Source organism: Neolamprologus brichardi, chromosome 11 (genome assembly GCF_056152115.1).
Source record: "Neolamprologus brichardi isolate AB-2024 chromosome 11, ASM5615211v1, whole genome shotgun sequence".
NCBI classification, from domain to species: Eukaryota; Metazoa; Chordata; class Actinopteri; order Cichliformes; family Cichlidae; genus Neolamprologus; species Neolamprologus brichardi.
The window spans coordinates 13,945,708-13,970,592 of NC_142114.1; the positions used below are offsets into that span (position 1 = coordinate 13,945,708).

At 39.6% G+C, this 24,885-nt stretch overlaps 5 protein-coding genes across 10 annotated transcripts in view; all 5 read right to left on the minus strand.

Moving 5' to 3' along the window:
• Window positions 1-951: 951 nt before the first annotated feature.
• On the minus strand, window positions 952-6,293 carry smpd5 (sphingomyelin phosphodiesterase 5). 2 transcript variants are annotated; one of them, XM_006801386.3, is made up of 9 exons: window positions 6,083-6,293; window positions 4,413-5,090; window positions 3,906-4,268; window positions 3,331-3,406; window positions 3,068-3,208; window positions 2,882-2,971; window positions 2,725-2,788; window positions 2,456-2,615; window positions 952-2,269 (listed from the first exon to the last, which is right to left on the minus strand). In XM_006801386.3, exons 2-9 carry the CDS (start codon window positions 4,989-4,991, stop codon window positions 2,162-2,164), a joined length of 1,581 nt encoding a protein of 526 aa, XP_006801449.2. In that variant the 5' UTR covers window positions 4,992-5,090; window positions 6,083-6,293; the 3' UTR covers window positions 952-2,161. The 2 variants fall into 2 exon arrangements, with proteins under 2 accessions (XP_006801449.2, XP_006801448.2); XM_006801385.3 differs by having other exon boundaries at window positions 3,906-5,090.
• Window positions 6,294-7,621: 1,328 nt separating this feature from the next.
• LOC102787587 (speriolin-like protein) lies at window positions 7,622-9,704 on the minus strand. Its single transcript, XM_006801383.3, has 4 exons — window positions 9,548-9,704; window positions 8,361-8,579; window positions 8,141-8,265; window positions 7,622-8,020 (listed from the first exon to the last, which is right to left on the minus strand). Exons 1-4 carry the CDS (start codon window positions 9,702-9,704, stop codon window positions 7,688-7,690), a joined length of 834 nt encoding a protein of 277 aa, XP_006801446.2. The 3' UTR covers window positions 7,622-7,687.
• A 137-nt stretch (window positions 9,705-9,841) lies between these two features.
• On the minus strand, window positions 9,842-14,029 carry grinab (glutamate receptor, ionotropic, N-methyl D-aspartate-associated protein 1b (glutamate binding)). Its single transcript, XM_006801384.3, has 7 exons — window positions 13,877-14,029; window positions 12,946-13,299; window positions 12,774-12,874; window positions 12,360-12,560; window positions 11,990-12,118; window positions 11,750-11,893; window positions 9,842-10,702 (listed from the first exon to the last, which is right to left on the minus strand). The coding sequence occupies exons 2-7, from the start codon at window positions 13,241-13,243 to the stop codon at window positions 10,550-10,552; spliced, it is 1,026 nt and encodes a 341-aa protein (XP_006801447.1). The 5' UTR covers window positions 13,244-13,299; window positions 13,877-14,029; the 3' UTR covers window positions 9,842-10,549.
• A 1,240-nt stretch (window positions 14,030-15,269) lies between these two features.
• On the minus strand, window positions 15,270-20,334 carry rbm24b (RNA binding motif protein 24b). The gene is made up of 4 exons (XM_006801382.3): window positions 19,991-20,334; window positions 19,754-19,877; window positions 19,507-19,561; window positions 15,270-16,890 (listed from the first exon to the last, which is right to left on the minus strand). The coding sequence occupies exons 1-4, from the start codon at window positions 20,156-20,158 to the stop codon at window positions 16,530-16,532; spliced, it is 708 nt and encodes a 235-aa protein (XP_006801445.1). The 5' UTR covers window positions 20,159-20,334; the 3' UTR covers window positions 15,270-16,529.
• A 2,434-nt stretch (window positions 20,335-22,768) lies between these two features.
• The window catches only part of kif13a (kinesin family member 13A), a 39,556-nt gene continuing 37,439 nt past the window's right edge, over window positions 22,769-24,885 (minus strand). For all 5 annotated transcript variants that reach the window (XM_006801381.3, XM_006801379.3, XM_035912306.2 and 2 more), the window contains one exon: window positions 22,769-24,350. In XM_006801381.3, the coding sequence (XP_006801444.2) occupies window positions 24,217-24,350 (134 nt within the window). In that variant the 3' untranslated portion in view covers window positions 22,769-24,216. The remainder of the gene's footprint in view (window positions 24,351-24,885) is intronic.

Below are 24,885 nucleotides of genomic sequence, written 5' to 3' on the forward strand. Positions count from 1 at the left end.
GTTCTTGATCTGGCCAACTGTTGTGAAGGGTGTTTTCTTCACCAGGGAAAGGACTCTTCGGTCATCCACCACAGTTGTTTTCCGTGCTCTTCCTAGTCTTTTGGTGTTGCTGAGCTCACTGGCGTGTTCCTTCTTTTTGAGAATGTTCCAAACAGTTGTTTTGGCCACGCCTAATGTTTTTGCTATCTCTGTGATGGGTTTGTGTTGTTTTTTCAGCCTAAGGATTGCTTGCTTCACTGATAGTGACAGCTCTTTGGATATCATCTTGACAGTTGACAACAACAGGTTCCAAATGCAAATAGCACAATTGAAATGAACTCTGGACCTTTTATCTGCTCATTGTAATTGGGATAATGAGCGAATAACACACATCTGGCCATGGAACAGCTGAGAAGCCAACAGTCCCATTACTTTTGGTCCCTTAACAAGTGGGAGGCACATATGCAAGCTGTTGTAATTCCTACACTGTTCACCTGATTTGGATATAAATACCCTCAAATAAAAGCGGACAGTCTGCATTTAAAGCACATCTTGTTTGTTTCATTTGGAATCCATTGTGGTGGTGTATAGAGCCAAAAATGTTAGAATTGTGTCGATGTCCCAATATTTATGGACCTGACTGTATGCATAAGGACTCTGCCTGCTGCTTTCTGAATGAGCTGAAGTTGTCCCACTGATGCAAATAGAGCATTCAAATAGTCTAACCTGCGTGATATAAATGCATGGACCAATTTCTCACAGTCAGGTTGAGGTAAAAAATTCCTCATTTTGAATATGCACTTTAAAGTGATAGAAAGCCCATCTAGTGAACAAACCAGTTATCAAACCAGACTTGCTCATTGTGTTTCAGAGAAATGGATGATAAATATGAACAAATGTTCTCTGACCTTTTTGAGCAACAACAAATATTTGTCTCGTCTCTGTTCAGTTCTAAATTAATGTTGAAAATGATGACAGCAGATACTATGATCATTTATTGCTCCATTAATTTGCAAACAAGGGTTAGATCATTGGAGGAAAATGATGACTACAACCGTGTATCATCTGAATAGGATATTTTATGCTGGAACATGTAAAAGCTAAAGAGTAATAGTCCAAGAACAGACAACTGAGGAACCCCTTATTTAATTTGTTACATTTGTCCAGATCTAAAAACCACTAACTGAAGCATATACACTTTCTTCTTTAAGATATGATGAAAACCTGACCCATTAAACCAGCTGACCCATTCAGGGAATGGACACAGGAACTCTGGGGATGTCTTGTGATGTTTGGTTGTTCCTTTATATCCAGTGGACATGCAATTGCATTTAGATCTGCAGACTTTGCAGGTGGGATCAACAGCTTGGTCTATTCTTCTGAGCAAGTCTCAAATGAAGTGTATTGTCCTGCCCCGCTGTCTGGAGGTTTTGGTGAGTGGTGTGCGTCACAATCACATCCACATGAATGCCAGGACTCAAGGTTTTCAGGAAGAACATCTAATTGTACATATCAATTCACCTGCCATATTTTACTGTTGCATCTCATCAGATGTTGCAGCTCTTAAATTGGAGTTGTTGTTATATTCATTATTTCCTTAATTTCAAGTTCAGTTTCCAGCAACATTTAAATCACTCTGGCTTTTTATTTTGTATTTACTTTCTTCAAAGCCTCTGCTACTTTGATGAACTGTCTGTCTGCTTTTTTATTTGTAAGGTAAGACTGGCATGGTTGTGTATATAAGAAAACAAAGCTGTTACTTACTAATGAACTGTTTGTTGAAGTTTTTGTTCATTATAAGCATATATAGCAGCTGGATGACAGTCACAACAGTACTATTGTCTGCTGTGTCAGAAGGACAAGTAAAAAAATGCACCTCTTAAATGTTGTCAGAAAGAAAGGTATAAAATTCATTATTTGCATTTATTTTGGTAGGAAACTATGACAGGAGAATGCTACTGTTTTATAAAATTAACACCTCTGGCCTGAACAACCCCTGATATATAAAATGCATCGATTATAAAACCTTTATGCTATAAATCTGTATAAAGTTCACCTGAGGTATAATCTCCTTGGTCATTTAAATTACAAATTCAAGTATATAGTCAAAACACTCTTGTACCTGCACAGAGTAAAGCAGTGCACTTTTTTGGGCATTTTGTACTGTTGTTTGAATGAGTCTTCATTCATCAGCAGAGTCTGAGTCCATAACCACATTCAGTTTCAGTCCCACAGGAATATGGTCCGTAAGCCCAGCCAGCTGAGTTATAAAGGTCACCTCTTCAATTTCCTAAATGGAAAAAAAGATTTTATGCATTTTTTTAATGATAAATTATTCTTCTAAATGAGGAGGCTGTCAGTAGTTCTGCAATTTGCAAATATTTTCTAAATGATCTACAGATATAAACATTTCAAACACAAATGAGCAAATGAAAAGACTGGGGACTGAACACAGGGAAATAAGTGAGGCACATACTGTTTGGCACTGCTTCGAAATGGAGCTTTCGCGGTACAGGATATAGTCGATCCGTCGTCCGATCCATGGCTGGTCAGTTTCAGGGTACACCAACGGAGAGTCCGCCTTAGGTACAGGAGGAGCGATAAACCTCTTTCTCAGATCCTCACTCTCCAAAGTCCTACAAGAACATGAAAAAGACAGGGCAGGTTGCTGTAACCATAAACAGTGTGTAAGGATTTCTTATCAGAAATTTAGTTTTCCTGAAAACAACAAAGTGGCAAAAGTACCTCTGTAGATTTTCTGGGGTGTTTACATCTTCTTCATACAATGTGGGCTGTTCCAGCAGAGTACCTTCAAAGACAAACCATAAAAATTCTCTAATCTTTGTTGAAATTTGTCATATAGTCAAACTATGAAGTGCTACAGGGAATAAATAGTACAAACCGGTGACCCAGGGCTTCTCCTTTCCAGGTCCGGCCCTGCAAGGGTCTTTGTATTCCTCAAAAACAGAGTGACTCTGTTCCTGATGATCATCTAGATGAATACATTTTAAAAACTGGTTAAAAACACAATATTAACAAAAAGGAAAAATATTAACAGAATAAAGTCTTGCATGAGACAGCAACACACCAGGTGAGCAGTTGTCAAAGTTGAAATCTCCACAGAGCACATCAAAAACAACATCTTCATCAGGTTGTTTGTTGGCAGCTTGAAATTCCGCGATCCACTTAGTTACCATTTTTAACTGGATACAACGAATTTCCCCTTCACCTGAAATAGGATTACACAGAGGGTCTCCTAAACACAACTAAAAATAAAAAAATAAAAAAAATTTAAATATGAAAAGATTTTATAATTTGTTTAATTAAGCCAAATCAGAAATCGGGACCTACCCTCTGGTGCATGAAGGTGTGTGCAGTTAAAATAGCCAACCACTCTCTTCTGTTTCTGGTTCTTCCCGATAAGCACCTGGGAATTAAAACAAAAACAATCATGGCATCATATTTTCTGTTTATTCAAACTGATACAAAAGCACAAGTATTAATTCTATTTTACATAAAAGCAACAAAGTCCAATGAAATCAACACTCCATACCTCACTAAAAATGTCTGTAACTTCATAAGATGACCCTCCTTATTATGCATGCAATCCACTTCTATATATCACATATTTCCACATCATAAAGTTAACTAATGGACCTAAACTGACTTCAAAACCTTTTGAGGTGTCACAAATTTTGCTCACAGTTTCAGTTCTTTATCTCAGATCAGCTAAGCTCTGATAAAATTTCCACTTCCTGTCCATAAATATGAAAGCATACTTCTAAAATGAAACGTTGAACACAATTTATCCCTATACGATGACATGCAAGCATCCAAAACTAGCAGATCTGAAGGTTTCAAAAACAAAACAAAAAAAAGGGAAAAAAAGAAAGACAGATTAAAGAGGGGGACGTTAAGCAATGCACCTTAACAGAAAGCAGACCCTTGGCAGCCAGCGCATCCTCGCCTCGGCTGTTTGGAAAGCAGTGGTACTGGGCCTCGAGGACAGGGAATCGGCTGGCGAGGAAGAGCCCACTGTTGAAGAACTTAAAAGAAGAACATCTGCATGGTGGCTGGCATGCATACACACCTATATCATACAGTATGTGTCCAAATTCAAGCTTCAATATATTGGTGAGCTTCCGTGCAGCCCTCTTATCAAACACTTCTTCAAGGCACAGTATGTCAACGTTGGCTGGAAACAGTGGAGATATCTCCCAGGGTACATCACTCTGCTGGCGGAGTCCCTGAGAGCTCAAAGCTCGGGGATTTTGCTGACTTGACTGGTCCTGTTGGTTAGAGTTACGGTTGGAATTGAGGAGGGGAAAGGTGGACTCATTCAAAGGCTCTTTTGTATCATCATTGGGTACACAATCTATGTTAGAATTTAGATTTAGATCATGCATTTCAGCTGGGTCAGGACGTTGACTTACTGTAGCCCCATATGTAGGTGAGTTCACTGGCATGCTGCTGGAGGGGCTGAGAGTACCACAGCTGCTGGGGGAGTCAACTAATATGCGGATATTAGGGCGAGATATGCCCTGCACAATGCATTGGCCAATAGCAGTTGCCCTACGTTGAGTGTTAGCCAAGTTGTTAAAGCGAGCCAGGCTGTCAGGCAGCAGACAAAGGTTGGCTGAAGCAAAGACAAATGATGCCTTACCAGTCAGCTCAAAGCCCCTGTTTGTTGCCTTCTCTGGTAAGGATGGCATCCCTCTGTGGTAGCTAAATGGCCTGCGGCAGGCCTGAAGAGGTGCCCAAAGCAGAAAGCCAAGAAAAGCCAAGGGGGCAGTAGCGAGAAAAAGAATAAAGAAGGTAATGGAGCCAAAAAAGACCTCAAGGGGGCGAAGATAGCATTCCTGCTCCAGCCGCTGACTTTTCTCCAGAGTGGTGGACTTGCACACAGCAATGAGGCGATCAAGAAACCAGAAACATGGCACGATAAAAGCCCATCCCACAGCATGGATGGCCGCAACAAAGCCATTAGGAAAGGCAGAAGCCTGCAGGGCCATGTTGATTTACTGACTCTAAACAACAATCAACAACGTCAGAGCTTCTCGGCCTGGCCTCATTCCTGTGCAGCGTCTCGTCTTCATGGGATCCACTGGACACTGAAACAAGAAAAAGGAAATAGTCGTTCTCATGGAATAACCTGCTTTACGACTTCATGCCCGTACATGCATTTCTGGAAAGCATGAAGCAACTGGCATCTGTACAGAACTGAAGGCAGTATAATCAAATGCACAGGAAACAGACAGCTTATTCATTGTTTACGCAATGCATAATGATTGCTTTTAAAAGAAGAGAAAAAGAACATGCTTGAAACAGCCTTGACATTATCCAGCTGTCACCATCTGTTTATTTAACTAAAGGTAGAGTAAGGCTTCAGTGAAAATTTGCCTTGAGCACCACACCTTTGTGTCTTTACAGATCTAACACACGATCTAAGGCCCATGAATTTATGTAAAGTAAAACAGTACAAATGTTTGTCTTGTTCAAACCTTGTACTTCTGCTTTTTGTCGTTTGAAAAACACATACATATTATACACAATTATATCGATCCAAGGCGAGCATATTCTCTATCAGGGCGTTAACTGTAGCAATATGAGCTGGTGATGCATTTAATTCACAGTGAAAATACAGATCATACTACAAACACTGCTTAACAATGGATCCCCAGGGTGGTGCGTTCAAAGGTTGAGGACCATTTCTGACTTTCGATTAACATTCCTAACTATTAAAAAAAAATCACAAAGAAAAAAAATCACGGAATAAAACTAGGTTACACAAACACAGGCTAACGTAACTTAAATCATCATCTAGCCTCTTAATCAGCAAGAGATCTCTGTGCCACTGCTCGTAACATACTTGTACAGGTAAATGGTAAATGTAGCTGAATAACACGTTCTCTCTTCATCGGCCATCTGCAAGTAAGCTTAAGCTAACAGTTTCACTTTCAAATTCATACTTTTTTAATTCCCACAATCTTTTTCTCAGTAAATGCTAACACTTCTCTTTACATGTCGTTTATCATTATACACCCTTGATGTTGCGTTGCTAGCTTAAAACACCAGCTAACGTGGAAGTCACACATCTACTTACCTTAGCATGTAAACTGGCACAGTCCGTCTGATGAACCCACACAACGAGCAGCCGGTTGGAATGCTTATTTTATTTCATTTCTTTGTGTTGTTCGCACGTGCTCGGTGGAAAACTCGTACGGTCTAGCTTGAAAGCAGATAACAACATTAGTAAAGCAGTCCTTTTGAACATACATAAAACCATATTGCTCGGTGTCTGTCACGTTATTAAGCCACACCCCTACAGCGTTGTTATGGTGTCTACCCCGTGTGGCACGTGACCTCACCTGGGGCGACCGTCAGCTGCTGCTGTTCGACAAATGAAAAACTGCATTGAATTTGAATTTCTAAGTCACTGTGCTGTTTATTTTCCATACATGTGTTTTTTCTTGAATTGTTTTGAGTATATTTATTTATTGTTAGTGACGTAAATATGACTTAACGTAACAAATGAAACTTTCCGATAATAACAGTAAAATAATAAAGTCCTACTTGACGACAAACTAAACTACATGCTGCGGAGCTAGCAACTGTCCTGCTTCAATTTCAGTTTTTAAAAATGCATAGCATATACAGTACTGTGCAAAAGTCTTGTGTCAACCCTCATTTCTTTACATTTAACCACGGAAATGTGATACATCCAAAAATATATGTAGATATAAATGGAAATACTGTGGGGGGGGGGGGGGGGGGGGGGGGGGGGGCATTTAGTATGACTACCTTCATTCTTTTCTGGATGTCTTTTCTGTTTTTCTATTAGGACGTAACTTTTAGATACTGTTCGTCTGCTGTAGATAGATTTTAGACTCACTTCTCCTTTTGTCCTAAACTTATCCAATTTCCTCTTATTTATTCATTTATTTATGTAGTTATTAGGGACGAACTGCACAACATGGTAACAACAGCTCTTTGTAAATCACCTTTTAGGTGCAGAAACACTATTTTATGTCAAACTGTGTCGTCTCACGTTTAACAGTTTAACAGACAAGCAAACAAACAAATTCGTCTGACTTAATCAGGCTGAGGAAGCAGCCAATGTGCAAAGAAAAACTTTGATAGATCCTCAGAAATCCCGAAGAGCTATTTTTCAGGACTATTTAAAAATGACAAGAACGTCACTGCAAGCAAAAATGAGGGGTGCCTTGAGATTTTAGGAAAGTACTGTAGAATAACAGATTACTTCACATGTGAAACAAAGCGAGGAAACAGAACTCCAGATTGCATTAGACCTATATTTGCCATTTTGTAGTATCACCTCTTTAAAGTTAGATCCACGAAAACTTCCTGATGCTGTATCTCATGATCCCCAATGTTGGGGATACCATAGCAGTCCACACTGCACTGAATATTGGCTGAAATCAAATTACTGTTAAGACATCTGTCATTAAGCTGTGCTTCTTATTTGTGTATGAGAGTTTTAAACCCCCTGGATACTTCATTGGTTTTCTGGTTAAATAAAGCTGGCTGGTTGGTGTTGTTGAAATGACTAAAGTTTTATTTTTGGGTTTCTCTCTATCAAATGGCAGACATTTTTCATTAAGCACAAAATCATAGACACACATTATTTACTATGTCAAATCATTTATTCCAGCTTCAGGATGGTGCAAAGCCAAATTTGGATCTGGAGCTACCAGAAAAGAAGTGGCTTTCTGTCCATTTCTGCCATCATGCAGAGGCAAGTGAGCACAACCAGCAGGTCCTTGTGAAGCTTTCTAGGTGCAGTGGTCATTATCACCTTCTTCAGGAAGTCTGGATTATTGTAGTCCATTTCCTGTGTGCTGTGTTCACATGGCCTTTCCGTTAGGATCCCGTAGGTGTTCACAATGAACTCAGTAAAAGGAGGGTGAAGTGCTTCTTTATACCCACGCTGGCTCAGCCTTTCCACAAGCTCTGCATGCCTCTGAGTGAGATGAAGCTGATAGCCTTGATCCACCTTCCCTGTCAGTGGATGTGTGCTAACCTGTAATGAGTAAATAAAAGGTGAATATGAGCACTGCCATATTAAACGGGAAACTCCTCAACAGACACATTTGTACTAATTAAATTGAGCTCCTCATTATATCATTGTGATAATTCTTACCTCTTTGATCTTGTTTGGTATATTGGCAATTATGAAACCGTAGAGCCTTGTGTGACCTTGGAAGATGTAGGAGAGAATTCTCCTATCCAGCTGATAGCAAATCTCTCCAAGAAGCCTGTTTGGGGCTGAAGATAGATAATAAAAATGAATTCTTTCTTTCTTAGAGTGTCAACAGTGCAATTACAGCTCAAACATTTTCTGCATTTGAAGTAACAATCACCCTTGCTGTCAAGAGGAACATCAGTTCTGGGGCTGTGACGCTCAGCTGTCTCATCTGCGTCTGTGTGCAGAGAGCTTTGGATGAAAGACTTGAAGTCGATGGGAGACGAAGATCGATGTTCCCATTTGGGTTTGGTTTGTTGCAAGCCTTTTCTGAATTGTGTCTCATCAAAGGTGCGCTGCCACTGAGTTAATGGTTCTGTTCCTGAGATGGAGCAAACTGATAAAAAACAACGGCCTTGTTATTCGTCATTAATAACAAGAAGAAAATCAGAGGAATGTGCACAGTGAAAGTTACGGGCTTCTGTCTAATAAACCAGTGATTATTGCAAAAGCTTTTCTTTGATTGTAGCTCCAGAGTGGAGGCGTGACCCCATCACACTTGTTTCAGTCCTTCTGAGCTGGTTGACCCCATGGCATAGACCTGATTTTAAAGTTTGGATTAACCGAAGGATTATTGTGGTGTAGGTCCTCACTATACTTCTGATCCTTCAGTACCCTTTCAAGGCTGCCAAAGGGCACTGAGCTTCTGCATTTAGAGTGTGTCTGTAATGATATTCCCCCCAAAATGTCCCATTTTATAACCCAATTTGATTTAAATTACCCCTTTTATCTCTCTAGTACTTTATATTATCGTACTGTATTTGAACCCCTCTTTTTTAACCACAGATGCCTGAAAAGCATGTTGCTCGTAATACGCAGGATAACAAATACGCCTCTATAAATTAAATTAAATAAAAGCAATTGTCATTATGCTGCACATGCATTTACCAAGGATCTATTGTTGCCCTCGCTAGCCTTTGTACGCTTCAAAGAATGGGGCAATGCCATTCAAACAATCAACTTGAAAATTACTTTAATGTACACTGAAAATAATATTTATTAGTCATTAATACAGAGAGATTGAGGACAAAGTGATTGGACCCAGGCTATTTTTCTTTAAAATAGCCTGGGTCCATTTATTCTACTACGAAGTGTTGTTTTTTAAAATGCTGGATCTACATATTAAGTATGGACGATTAATAAAATACAGAAAAAAAAATATATTTATAAATGCTTACACTTTACTATACATCACATTGACATAACATTACTTGTTTAAAGAAGTAAAAAATATAGATTTCTAAGCAAAGCCAGTCAGAAGTCAACACTGATGCCACCACCTAGTGGCAAAGAAAACCACAATACCTGTTAATTCCTCCAGAGTGTCTTTGTTGAAGCTCTGCATCCTAGCTCTGAGGTCTATGTTTTCTTTGACCACACTTAATATCGACTTCAGCTGATCATTGTCCTGCCTGAGCTGGTCATTTTTTAACCGCAAGGCCACAGCAGTTTGCTGATCCATTGGAGGGTCTGTTTCACAGCTGAGCCACAAAATGCCCCCAAAACAAAAGTGTATCAATTCAAATGACAACAGAACTCTGGCAGCAGTTGACTTTGACAGGATTCTTTTAGTTCAATGAAAACACAGAAAGAGAGAGAGAGAGAGAGCGCATCAAGATTTTAAAAGTTTCCTCAATACACGAAGGAATGACCATTAATTCATCACTTTTTAAAAGGTTTCATCAGTGGATTAATCTTGCCTGGCTGTCATGGAGTCGCATACATTTATATTTAGGTTTGGCTGCAGTTACAGTTTCATCTACTGCACATTTTAGCCCTTCTTATTTCTGCTGTTTTTTTAGGTTAAGCATTAAAGATTCACTTTTGATCCCGGCAAACAAAAATTTGACAAAACAATCCCAAAGTCCACATGCTAATGAGACTAGATATCAACAAAGCATTCTTCTGGCTAATTAAAACTCCTTCTGGTAAAAAAAACAAACAAAAAAAACAAAACAAAACAAAACAAAAACACCAAAAAAAAAAAAACCAAAAAAAAAAACCTTGGGATTATTTTGGCAAACCTTTGTCCTTTTTAATGGTTTTGTTTGGCATAGGATACAATTTTCTAAACCAAAATACAAGTTTTGTACATATACTGCAGAAAACTGTAGCAATCTCTAAGCTGGAGGCTATGTGATCCTACTTACACTACATAGCATCATACAAAAACTACATTTACTGGGTGAAGCAAAAGCAATCTTCAACTATGTAACGAATACGCACTACAAAGCAAAGCAAAAATCAACATTATCAGAATTCACTTTTGTGTTTGAACGGAAAAGTTTTGATTGTCGCTCCCTTTGCTCAGCCTCCTCTGGCTCTGCCAATGATGGCGAGAATGTAGAGGAAGATGTTGATGATGTCTGTGTACAGGTTTAGAGCAGCAAAGACATATTCCTCGGGACTCAGGGCCAGTTCCTTGTTGCCAAGAAGCATCTGAGTGTCCACAGCCAAGAACTGCAACACACAAATTTAATACAGTCAAAGATTTTCACCAATAAATTAAAAAAAAAAAAGAAAAAAAAAAAAGTAACATTTGTATATAAAGATCTGACTTCTGTTCATGTGTGGTGCAACATTAGTTCCAGTTTCCATTATGCAAATTACAGTTAGCACCATTATCAAGCTACACAGATAGGTTGGTTTCGTTTTGCTTGTCCAGATGAACATTCAAATAACCTTTAAAGCTTCAATAATGCGTCTCTGCAAAACCACCACTCTGTTATTCACTACATTCACTTTCACTTTATTCCCTTTCCGACCAGACTCAATATGCCATTCGTTTAAATGTACACTCACCAGGCACTTCACTGGGTATACTGGTTTAACTGCTTGTTAAAGCAAATATCTAAGTAGCCAATAACAAGGCAGGAATATGTAGCTACAGCTAAAATGAGCACCAGAATGGGTGGAACCTTGGCAGATAGGCTATAGCAGCAGAAGACTACACCGGGTGCAAGGTCAGAATTTGGTGTAAATTATACAAAAGCATAGATCCATCCTGCCATGTAGAATTAGAGTTCTGAGGGCAAAACGGGATCTAGCCTGGTACAGCTAACAGTGTCTGGTGAGTGTAGTCCTTTAATTATTAAAAAGCTGTTCTGTGATGGTAATGTTTCTGAAAACAAACACTGCAGTCACACCGAATGTTTACATCTTTAATGCTGCCTGGGGTGCTGTGGCAAGTCTGAATTGAAGACAGGTGTTTTGTAAAGTCTGTCTTGTTCATTTCTTTCTTCCTTATTTTCTGTGGCTGTCTGCGCCTTCTTATAACCACTGACCACACTTCTGTGAAAAGCATCTGTATGAAATCCAGCCACAAGGTACATCAATAAACCCTGAACTCTAAAGAAAAGACCCTAAACAAATGTCAGCTGAGCATTACTGTTGTCTTGATGTGTGACCAATTTAGATTAGGTTACAGCATCACAAAATAACGGCACCAAGACAAAATTCCGCACAAATCCGACCTAGCAGTAGTGACGAGTTTGTTTAAGGACTTACACAGGTGAAGAGTAATGCTCCCAGTCCAGCATAGACAATATGCAGGATTTTGTCACGGATGAAGATGCAGAGGAAGCCAAAGACGATCAAGACAATTAAACAGACGAAAAGTACCCCGTAACAGGAAGTAAAGTCATACTTGGTCTGTTGGAAGAAGAAAAACCTATGATTATTTACATATTGAAGAATGATTAACGCACTCGACATGTAGACCAGAGGCAGAGATCTACAGGTACAAACCTGCAGAGAGAAGATGACCACCGTGAAGCACACAATTGCTGTGATGCCCACAGCCATGATCACCGAATCGGTTTCATGGAAGCTGGCGATCATTCCCACCATGTAGGACATACTTAGAGTCAAAATGGACTGTAAACAAGACAAGCACAGTACATCAGCGGGCAGATAAATCACAGATGATTTTATAGTTACACAACTTTTTACTGTAAACCTCAAATACAAAATGTCAACACTTCAGGACAAAAGCTGCCCGACCCCTCGACTTCTTATAAATTAACCAACTCAGTTTTTGAAAGAAGGAGTTGCATAAGTGCAAGTAGGATTTCCTTCCCCAAAATCTACACAGTGATGAAAACACCCCCTGGCTTACCAGTGCAACCAGGTTCCAAGGGTGTCTTCGACGAACATTTCCACAGCAGCTGATCACGCAAACGGACACAAAGAACACAATGTAGGACACCAAATATGTCCACATGTTCGCCGCTACAAACACCTTGACCTGTTCCACAAAGGTGAAAACAGCCACGAATGCGAATGTCACCATGAGCTGAGCGGTTAACACCAAGAATACCTGTAGGGAAAAGTGAACACACATTTGTAAATAATAAACAGGGTGAATATCTTGTTTGTACTGAAGTATCTGTTTGACGCTACCAAGTAGGAAATATTAGTTTTAGTCATTTGTTTCAGCTTTAAGTAACATAACCTTGCTGATTATTTCAAAGATACTTGATGAAAATATTACAAATATATGTGGCTCAAAATAACCGAAGCATCTTCTTACCTTTCGTATAAACGCTCGTCGTATTGTCTTGTTATCCAATCCAAAATCAAACTCTTGATTCTCATGAAAAGCTGGTGGATCCTCATTATGGAAAACTTCTCCTGCAATGGCAATGACAAACTGAGAACAAAGTTAAAAGGGAAAAAAAAGTGGCAGTGTTTCAAACACCCACCTGCGATATTTTCATTAAAGCCATATGCTGGTGGAGGATATGCAGGATATGATGGGTTGGCGAATCCCGACTGTCCTTGGTTGGGGTTCACGGCCATTCCGAAATCTCCCGGGACACCGGGTGCAAACGCAGTCGGTGGAGGGAAGGGATGGACACCAGCACCAGGTACGTGGCCCTCGAGCGTACTTGGACCCGGCACGTTCGTGCCAAAGGCAACGGGAAACGCTGGCTGCCCGGGGAGAGGTGGCTGAGATGCTCCCACCACCACGGGAGTGTATTCAGTCTTCTCGGTAGTCATCTCCGCCTTAGATCAGGAGCAGATACCGTCCGGTGCGCAGGGATACGAGATAACCTCTGAAAAGGATAAAATACAAATAAGAACAACAAATATGCTACTTGACAGATAATGTTGGCAGCGAAGTATACACATACACACGCAGCGATACAGAAGTCACGTGGAAGCGGTTACTTCCGGTACCTATTGTTTTCCCACAAACACCGATATCTCAATTAAAACAAGCGTTTTGTAACCACTGTATATATTGTCAGTACTTCTGGCGCTAGCACGAGTCCACATGTGGAGCTCACTTGACACCAGGGTCGAAAAAAAAGAATCGGCACCGTTTGAAACACCCCGAGAATCGCGAGGTTTACGGGAAAAAAGAAATAGGCCACAAATCTGACTTTCATCCACGAAACGACCCTTTAGCTCACGTATTCTGCACACCGCAGGCCCTCTGAATTAAAATAAGACATGGGAATACATGTCATATTTCTGACAAAGAACGAATTAGCATGTGAGGGTTTTTTTTTCTGTTAAACTGATTAACATAGTATAGACATGTTTTTCTAAAAAAAAAAAAAAAAAAGGCAAGCGAAAGGAAGCAGAGATCAACAGTTATGATAGCTGAAGTCTCTAAATGCTACTCACAGTGCTGGGAAGAAATATTTCAGTTCCAAATGGCTTCCCTTTGAATCATTTGTGGGTGTCGTTTTGCAGGTTTTTTGAATTTTAAGGCACTGTGATTGCTAAAGAACGACTTCCTCTTAACGCGCTCGACAGACAGAATGCGTGCGCCGCGTTCACGAAACATGGGAGAAATGGGACAGGTGATACCGATGTTCTTACCGCAATGATTTGCGAGCTTTTTCTTTCCGTAAAGAGTAAAGTTTTCTGATAGGACACTGGCTATATATATTTTTTAAATACGTCACATAAACACCAAAACTCGATATCAACTAAGCCATGTTTACATTTATTTTAAATGAGTTACTTTGACCGACGTCAGGTCATGTTCGCTTACTTTCACGTGATTAACCAGCATTTTTGTGAGAGAAGATTTCGCCTCCTATGTCATTGGTATTCAAAGTGTAGTGTGTGCATAAATGCTTTAGCAAATCTTACATTTAACAACAAATTAAAGAACCTCCTTAAGTAACTTTGATATGGCTTGAATGCGTCAGGCCTGGCAGTGCCGCTGGCCTTCAGCTCCGCCCAACGTGTGAGTAAAATTGAAAGTAATGTGCCCAAAGCTCGATGTGAGACAGGCGTTCGTGGGAAAACATAACCACAGAGCTCAAGGTGTCACGACTCAATAGTGTGCAATACTCACATTAACCAGCAAGTGTCAGGAGGCAGCAGCTTTGGTAAGAAAAACCGAGAGGTATTAGAGAAAAATCGTTTATTTCCTAACAAGAACGTGTTTCTGAACAACTGTACAGGAACACTCTAAGACAGTTTAGTAAAGTCAAACAGGTTATATGAGTATGTTTTACATTGTTGTAAAGCATCATAAACATGAGGCTGGGCAAAAGTCTTGAGCCATCCCTCATTTCTTTATATTTTGTTCTAAACAATCAGGTATTCTTGTCATTTTAAAAAAGTGGTCTTGAGCAGCAACTCCCAGCGATTTATAGACTTCTTTCGAAGTTTTCCTTTGAAAAGACCTGACACAGAACCTGACCTATAAGCGGTTCCATCTGCTGTTCACTGAAGCCTCATCAAAAATGGTCTCAGAGGAAGGTGGCTGTCAAGACGCCATTCTTAAGGATTGTCAGCCCTGAACATGAGTGAGGACACATTTTATGGAGTGATGAATCCAAAGGTGAAGTTTTTGGGTTCAAATCATCATCGGTATGAATGGAAGAGGTCAGGAGAGAAATATAACAGTGAGTGTTTACAGCTATCCCTAAAATACAGTCATCTTGATGGAGAACAGAACAAAAGGCAGCCAACATCCAAAGAACAGCTTTAAACGTCCTTTTAGAAACCTGGAGAATCTTCTTTCATACTGCCAAACAATTAAACAAGAACACAGAAACAGTTGAAGGTAAATTTTGATTTATTTCCCAAATAAAATATCTGTATAGTTGAGTCATGCATTACAAGGTCAATAGCTGTTGCTCTTGCATCAGAAAACCTTTACTGTCAAAAGACATAAAATGTGACCAATTTTAAAAACAGCCTGTCAGTTATCAAATTAGTCAAGTATCAAAAGTGACATTAAAGAGCTATTAATCTATTAGACAACATAAAAACATCAGAACAGTATAGAAAAAAAGAAACACTTTAAAGTTACTGCTACCTTTCCACTCATCATTTGTTCTTTATACAGACGACAGCTTTGCAAAGCCGAGCGTTCACATCCATCATATGCTCTTGATCATGAGAAATGCAGCAGCACACATGGACATGTTCCACAGTAGACTTTTATACTAACATATGAAAACCAAGGGTTTATTGCTGTAAGGCTCCATAATAAATACATAAATAGCATAATTTAAACACACGATGAAACATTTTATGAAAATGAAAGATTCACATTCAACAGCGTCTCTTCCCTTTAGCTGAACATGCTTGAGTGATTAAAAGGGAAGAAGCGCGAGTGCTTTTACCAGCTTCAGCTGTCACCAGAGCATTTTGTCTTATGTACCGCAGAAAAAATACTTTTTAAAAGGGATTTCTTTTCCCAAGGGTCTCTAATCTACTTCACTCCAAACAATATATATGTGTATATATATATATATATATATATATATATATATAAAAAGTCTTAATAAACACTGACGTTTCCATCAGTGCCTGGATAGCTTTGTGAAACAAAAAGAAAAAAAATGGTCCGAAACTATTTCAATACTGAGAACTGCATGATGGTGTAACATACTGTTGCCAGGTGTTATCGCTGATTTTTAAATTAGCGTGGAAGAAATCTGATCATAAGACATGAATGCACTTTGGACTTACCCCTGCAACATATATACAAAACTCAGCTGACAGCTGTCTTGATGTCCAGTGAGTCAACTCCAGTTAACCTGACAATTTTTTTACTGCTGAATAAATATTAAATATTCATTTATATCCAATACTGATCTCACTTGAATAAAATATACATTCCTCACTTGTCTCAACATTGTCTTCTCGCTCTTTGGTAGAGGTTCTGCTTAGTTAAAACCTGGAAGTGACAACCTTTTTTTTCTTTTCTTTTTAAATCAGCCTCAATCTGTCTGCATCTCCTCCCTTCACCCTCTTCATGGAAAGAGCTCACCTCCCCTTCTTTTCTTTCTGTAAGGTAGTCTTAAAGGTTTTACTGCATGCGATCTGTCTGGAGCTGCTGAGGCTGGTACTGACTGAAGGCCGCAGCAGCTGCTGCTGCTCCTGGGGTGGCAGCGGTGGCAAGCGGCTGCTGGACAGCGTACCCATACCCCGCTGTAGTCATGTAGCTCGTCGGTGCTGGTGAAGCTGCGTACGGATACTGCTCATAGGCAGCAGCTGCAGCAGCAGCAGTCGCAGCAGCTGCAGAGTACTGGGCATAAGCTGCTCCAGTATAGTCAAGGTATGGGGAAGTGGCAGCAGCAGCTGTTGCTGTAGCCGAAGACGGTTGTACATGAGGGATCACCACGCTGGGTTGGACAAAGGCTTGAGGGAAGACATAATGAGCTGGGATCCTGTAGGACACAAAGATGCACAGGGTCAGAACAGAGCCACAGTCAGTCATCTTTCCAACGCTGGAAAACTGAAAAGCAGGTGCCAAATATGTCAGTCCAGTCCTCAGAACACAGCAAATCCATTCATTAACGGAAAAAATAAAAACCCTACCTAGAAATGAAACGTTAAAAAGCAGCAAAAACCACAAAGAAACACAAGCGTAGCTTTAAATTTCAAAAAGCACCCGAATCTGAAACACAGTGAGGCATTAAAAGAAGACATAGCCAAGCTCTGCACCCCAACGCTTAACTGAAAACCATATTTGACAAAATGCGAGCTTATCGCAAAAACACAACATATCAGTTCGAGAAATGGACATGGTTCTGTCCACATACTGCAACACCAACACCACACATACAAGCATGCCCACACATGTTAATAGGTCCTTAAACGCAAAAAAAAAAAAAGAGAAAAATGACTGTTTTGCACGTAGCTGTTAAAGTAACCATACAGCATCTTATCAAAAGTAGGTGCTTAGCTGTATTATGTTGTGCAGATGGCTGTTTGAAAAAGAAATAAACAAGACTGTGTAATAAAGGGACATCTCCATTTGATGATGATGGAAACATACGACCTTTGTATCTGGGTAAACTTGCCTCCACTTTAAACTTCTGTCAGAGTCACACTAAGTAAATACACCGAGGAGCAGGTGTAAAGTATATTTATCCACTGACACGTGCACCTCTTCTACCCTTCCAGACATACCACCACCCCGCGCAAATACACACGCACGGTCAACTTGAGTGACAAGGGAGGCTGGCTGCATGCTATTTTTGCTCCTCTTGTCATCGCAAAAGGACAAGCTGATCTTCTCCTTCAGTGACACATGGCAGAGCTCTCCTCAACAACTGCCTACACCTCACTACGATCAGATTGAAGGTGTCCCCACTGATAAGTGAAAATGGGAGGCGAAACAAAGGCTAACTCTTTTGTCTTATAGAGGCACATCAATTCCAGAAAACTCCCAATGCTTGTTTTTGAGCGTGACCCGTCTAATTACTTTAACAGCTTTCAACTTGACAAGACAGAAGCCATCACGCTGGTATCCTCGCTTTGTGACGCAACTTGGTTTTACTACAAAGTGTTTAAATGCTGTAAAGGTCACAGCTGACTTTAAGTGTGACTACTGAAAGGAGGGCATGGAGGTTTTGTTGTCCTGCAAGTGGAGAGCTAAATAAAGGTGCATTGTAAATCACCAGGGCACATGGGTAATCCCCAGCACATAACCAAAACGCCTCATGGGCGCATGGCTCGTCCCACCTGTCGTCCGCAGCCGAGCAGCTCCGTCTCTGCCATACATTATTAACAGCGCTGCTGAGTGACTCCCTTTTTTCCATCTGAATTTGAGATGCCATGTGGATCACTGTAGCCAACAGCTGCTGCCTAAGAGACGAGCTAAGAGCTCTTGTCTTCACCCTATACTGCAGGGACTATATGAGCACACCTAAACTCATGTGTCATAGCTAAAATAAGGACTTCATAACGATAAAATTTCAACAGAGTGATCCAGCTTTTTGTTAAAAAAATAACTAAATACTTCACCAAAGCACAGCCTTTCTGCAAAGAGGGAGGCAATCGAACACACTCATACACACTTCTTGAGTGATGGCAAAAAAAAAAACAAACACTGAATATTTGTGACTGATCAGAAAGAAAATGCTCAGTATATGTACCTGTAGATGTAAGCTACAAATGAAAGCAGTAGGTTAATTGAAAAAAACAATAAAAAAAAAAACAAAAAACACAGCATCATGGGTAAGGAAACAGAAAATGAACTCCCACATGCAAGCCAGTGTTTGTTTTGTTGCCGGGGATTGAATTTGAAATTAACACACTGAGTGATCGTCAACCCCAACCCCTTTTGACAACAAAACACAGTGAACTTCATGTTAACCAGAAACCAGGAATAAATAAATAAAAACACAGGCTAAAGCACAATCATTAAAACGGGAAAAAGAATCAACACCCCATCGCAGAGTTATAACTCCCTATGATGACTGGAAAAGTCTGTATGAAAAAATCCCCTTCTGAACGCCCCACATCCCCCACTGCAAGTAGAAGTAAGCACACAGTTAAGCTGAACGCCACATCATACTGAAAACAAGGCACACACCAATCTATGTACTATGGAAAACTGAAAAAAAAAAAATCATCAAAGAAAACAACAACAGCAGAAGATTTCCATGCATCTAGTCACCATTTCTGTTCGTTTGTGTATGTCAGAGTATACAGGTAACACTTTAGCGCTCTGCCCAATGCAGACTCAGCTATTCCTCAAATCATCATGTCACTTCATCAGCTATTTTAACCGTTACCGACCCTGTCAGATCAGAGAGAAATAGACAACATGAAGACAAGTCCTGCAGTGGCTGGGGACAAACGCTCACTTCCTTCACAATCAACCTCAAGCAGAGGGGCACACATGTACACTCACATGTCATCAGTCAGGGTGAAACAGGTGGAGGCAATAATAAATACACATTTAAAACAATAATAATGAAAAAAATATATATAGTCAAGGGCATTTCTAACAGAGACAGATTTTTGTGACAGAAACAAAATGTAGCTTCACATACCCGTAAGGTCTCTGGATGAATGCTGGATGGATCTGAGGCACACCAAATGCAAAGCCTGGAGTTGATACAGACCATTGTGAAACATTTGTTTAAAATCTTTAAAAAAAAAAACAAACCCAGGAAGAAAAATACCTACAAGTTTTTTCAGATTTGTTTCCATAAACGTTAATTAGCTTCATTTAGTTTAGTTCTTTTTATATTCGATTGTAAAAGAAAATAAAAACAAAACTGAGGTCCAGTCCCTCACCTGGCTGAATGACCCTGGGTTTGGCCCCAAGATACGCCAGGTTCACATTGGCTTTCCTTCCATCTATTATGGGGTTGGGGTCCTTGCAGGCTCGGTCGGCAGAGGCCCGGTCTGCCATGGTCACCTAAATTAGGACAACGCGTTTTCCATGAGATGATACTCCTGCACACGAAACAACGCATTCTACTTGACTTGTTCAGCTGACCGGATCGTTATATAATTACAGGATTTACTTACGAATCCATAACCTCTGGATTTGCCCGTCTGCCGGTCAGTGATAACGACGGCCTCTTCGATTTCTCCAAACACCTCGAAGTATTTTCTCAGACTTGAGTCGGTTGTGTGATAAGGAAGACCTCCCACAAAGATCTTGGTGAAGGTGGTGTCTTTCTGTGCCGCGTGCATTGTGTGAAAGCTGTGCTTCAAAATGATTTCCGGGGAGTTTTAAAAGTTAGATAAAGGAAAGAGGAGCGTTCAGTGTGCGGACAGGAGGCCCCCCGAAAGTGTGACTGTGCGTCTGAAAGAGGAGGAAGACACCTGTTTGTTGTGTGTGTGCTTCCCAGTTGTCAGTGTGTGTCACACGGATCCTTAACTCCACCCAGATCCAGACCACCACACCGTGTTCAGGCTCCCTACTGTCGCACAACTGCTGAAACTGTCACAAGGGCACGCAGCGTAGAGCTGAATAAAGTTACTCAGTTACTTCGACCATGTATGTTCATATATAAGTTAGGGTTAACTGGGAAATAATAGCATGTTGGGAATGTCAGTTCTCCCCGGAAACTCGTGCAGTCCGTGGGTGCACAGGACTTGCTGGGGTGTAATTTAATAAGTTCATAATGAAAGTGCAAAAAACAAGCTGAAAATCTTGCTCAAATAATGTATTCTTTACTATCGTCTCAGTTTACTGTAGTATAAGCTGGTTTTTTTGTTTTGTTTTTTTTCTTCCTATAGCATTTCCTCCTATTGGAAATAAACAGAATCAATCATCAATATCCGGTTATAATAGACATTTTTAAAAATAGTTTGTTTTTTGTTTGTTTGGGGAACAATTTAACTTGCTTTACAGTTGTGGTTAGAAGTTTACATTACCATGAGCATGACCTGTCGTTGTAATTTGGGGCTTTTAATGACTTCCATGAACTTTTGTTTTTTCCAGGGTGGAGTTATTGCACAGCATACATCTTTAATGACTTTAAGAAAACAAGAATTGGGTGCACACGTTTGAACTTCTTTTGGATTTTCTCTAATCCACACAGGGTAAAAAAAAAAAAAAGTATACTCAAATAATTACATATGCTCACTTGAATCTTTTAACAACTTTTGTCTTTTAACTTTGCCAAGGCCCATGAAGTTTCAGATTTGAGAGAATCAAAAATAAATTCAAACTTGTGCGTCCAGTTTAAAATAGTTAAATATGTATGCCGTAAAAATCATTCCACCCTGGAAAAAGAACAGTGCAACAAAGACAAAGAACAAAAGCCCCAAATTACCATGCCTGTGATGAGTGTATGTAAACAGACTACCATAACTGTAGGTTAAAAGCACCTCAAACATGACACCACTGGCTACAGGCAGCTTACATTTCAGACTGTTTGAAGCAATGAATTGGCTGGAAAGATTTAAAACTATTAAAGGGCTTCATCGTTTTAAGGGGGCAACGTACTTATTATTCCTGTTTACAAGAATTCTGCTCTGTTAGGATGTTTATATTGTGCCTGGCGATATTTCACACATGCTGCACATCTTAAAGTAAAATGTGTTCTATTATAACATCATTTGAAAGTTTTTTTAAAAACATGAGATTATTGTAAATTCATTACCCATATGCTATCTTCTCCTGTACACCTTAGACATAGGATTCTTATTTAGATCTCAAAACAGTGCAGTTATATGAAAAATAAATTTTTCAAACAAAGTACACCCTCACTGCTTCCATAGTAATTAAGATGGTAATTGATTAACCTGATTAACAGATCATTCACAGGTGTGTGTGAGCAATCAGATGTGTGTTGACACAACGCCACGGACTTAACCAGAGACTGAACGCCCCAGCAAATTCATCCCAAGGTCAGACCATGCAACACTCAGAGAAACTGGAAAAAACCAAAGAGCTACATCTCAGACTCTACAGGCCTCAGTTAGGATGTTAAATGTTAAAATTCATGGCAGTAGAATTAGACATTAGGAAGAAGAATTCGGAATGGTTGCCAGGAGAAAGCATCTTCTCTCTAAAAAGAACATGGCAGCACAGCTTATGTTTACGAAGTTGTAACTAAAGATACAACAAGACTTCTGGACGCTAGTGTGTTCTTTTGAATAATGCTGTGTTTGGTGAAAATCAGTCACAGACTATTGGTGCAAACACATCATTCCCACCGTGAACAAGGGTGGTGGAGGAACGGTTATTTGGGTTTGTTTACAGCCACAGGACTTGGGCGCCTTGCAGTCATTGAGTTGGCCATGAACTCCTTCTCATTACCAAAGTAATGTAGAGTCAATGTAGGTAGTTCTAAGAGCTACTGAATCATAGGGTGCACTTAGTTTTTCACTGAACTGCATAGAGTCCTGTGAAAACTTTCTTTTTGCAAGGACTTAAATTGCTGTATAATGTTGCTGTTTCCTATTCCAAATATTAAAACTGCACTACATCCCAGCATAGGACAGAACTAAAAACACAAACTGCTGGCTAATCCTACATTATCATCAGACTTTTTTTTAATTGAAAAAAAGTTCATATTAGACTACATTTTAATATATATATATATATATATATATATATATATATATATATATATATATATATATATATATATATATATATATATATATATCCAGGAAACAGGTTTGTCAGCCTGAAGGTATCGCTACATTAGAAAAATGCAGTGGTTAAAAGTAACTTCTTGTTTTTTCTTTTTTCCTGCATCTGAATCCTGAATTTCAAATTTACTTGCATATACTAGTTAGGTAAATACACTAGGTTAGCATGCATGAGCAGAATGAAGAGTCAACACATACACTGATTGTAAATGTTCTATTCTAGAACATTTTGTACCAATTAAACAATTCAAGATACATTATAAATACAATTCTGTACATTATAATAGTGTATGTTCAAATACATTTCTATTTACAACTCCTTTTTAGGGAGAGCAGCTTTGTTCTCTTGTTTAAAGTAAGGTTCTTGGGTTTCTTTCTTTTACTTGCAATTACAGCTTGAATATTTACCTATTTCTAGTCAGTTCCACAGTTCACCACTTTGATAAAACACACGTTTGTAGGAAACTCTTCTTCATACCTAAGCTAATTTTCTCTAACCCGATGCTGTCCATCGCCCCTTTATTCAATCCTCCATGTGAAAAACTGAGTTATTGAGTGCCTTTTAACGTGTGGCATCACTCATCAGTCTGTTAGCATGTAAAATGGAGATGGACATCAGCTAAAAGGGCATTCAATCAGTCAGTCAGCAAGGCAGGATGGCATTTTGAATACTTGTGGGTTTCAAAATATACATACAGGTTCTGATCCATACAGCTGTGGTTATAACTACTGAGTATTTTGGGACTTATGTGCCTCTTTTTATAAAAACAGGGCAATAAGGCATCAGTATAACCAGCCTCAGACAAAACCTAGCTGCTTTGTACATCTAGTGTTGACACACAGTTCATCGGTTGCAAATATTTCATCAGTCCATCGTGGAAGACAGTCAACAAACTCTCCAAGAATCCTTTCCAGTGCAAGCATTCGAACACCAACAGTTTCGTGCTGGATGGATGGGGGTCATTTCCTCCACAGTGTTACAGTACGTCAACAGCAACATTTCTAACTGCAACTCGGGTTTGCAGATTCGTCTTATGCTCAGGGTATGTGGCATTACTCCTAGAGATATGGCACTAAGCTTTAATTGGACACATCGATTTGTAGCAAATACGTCCACATACGCACATTAGAAAAATAACATGTAACTCATAACAGCAGATATGGAACCGAAGTTCTTTGGTTAGCCCTGATATTTCATATTGATGTAAATATCAATGTTTATTAACAGTAGTACATTCTTAATCTTCATATCCCAGATTACTCCATTATGAGCCTAGGGGGAGCTGGGGGGGGTGGCTGGAGTGCATTGCCTTACAAAAATACGGGAGTGTTCAGAACCAATGTAACAAAAAGTATGTGGGTAATATTGTATAAAGACTCCCAGATTAAAGTTTTCTATAAAAATATCACCATATAGAAAACTAAGATATGTGCATAGTGATTTTTTTTGTGGTTGTCAGTGAACAATAATTAGGATATACCTTCATTAAATGCACAGGTAAGATATGCTTTCAGACAGCACAGACTCCTTCAGCTCAGAGACTTGAGTGGTCAAAAAGATAATACGAAGGGAGGCTGAAGAGGATCTGAGGACCACCCTCAGATCCCTGCAACTCCCCAGAAAACACGTCCTTCTTTGGGTCCTATCTGATCAGAGTCTGCGGTTCTGTGTCCATGGAGGGTGGTCCTCTGGTGAGACGAGATGGCTTCACAAACACGCCGTGGCCTGGGGGACAGCGGAAGTACACCCTGCCCTGGACTGTCCCATTGTGCTTACCTATAAGATGAGGCATAACTTATTAGAGGACTTACGGCTCACTTCTAATCACTTTTAATGTAGACTTCTCTTACAAATACATTTTACAAAACAAGTAAAATGTAAAAAAAAAAAAAAATCAAAATAAAAAAGACTTTTTAAGCCTTTCAGAAAAAAAAGTCATTTTAAACTTGATGCCAACAAAACATTTCCGGAAAGCTGTCTTTCAGGAAAAAAAAATGTGGATTAGGATCCGAAAGAAGAAGAAGATGAAGAAGAATCTGCACATGCAACTGCAGGGATCCTTAATAAAAAAAAGTGCAAAGTAGCACCTCTGCAGTCCAGACCTGTTACTCTCTCAGAGCATTTGACACATTGTGAAATGAAGGCTGGACTGTTGAGCAGCTGAAATCTTATATCAAGTATGGCCATAAAACACATTTTGATGTCATGACTTTTTAAAAATGTGTTTCTGAGCTTTGTACTAAATGCTTTGTTCTACACGTCTGTCTGCTGCTGGCACTGTCCCTGTGTCCAGCAGGTTTGGATCACAATT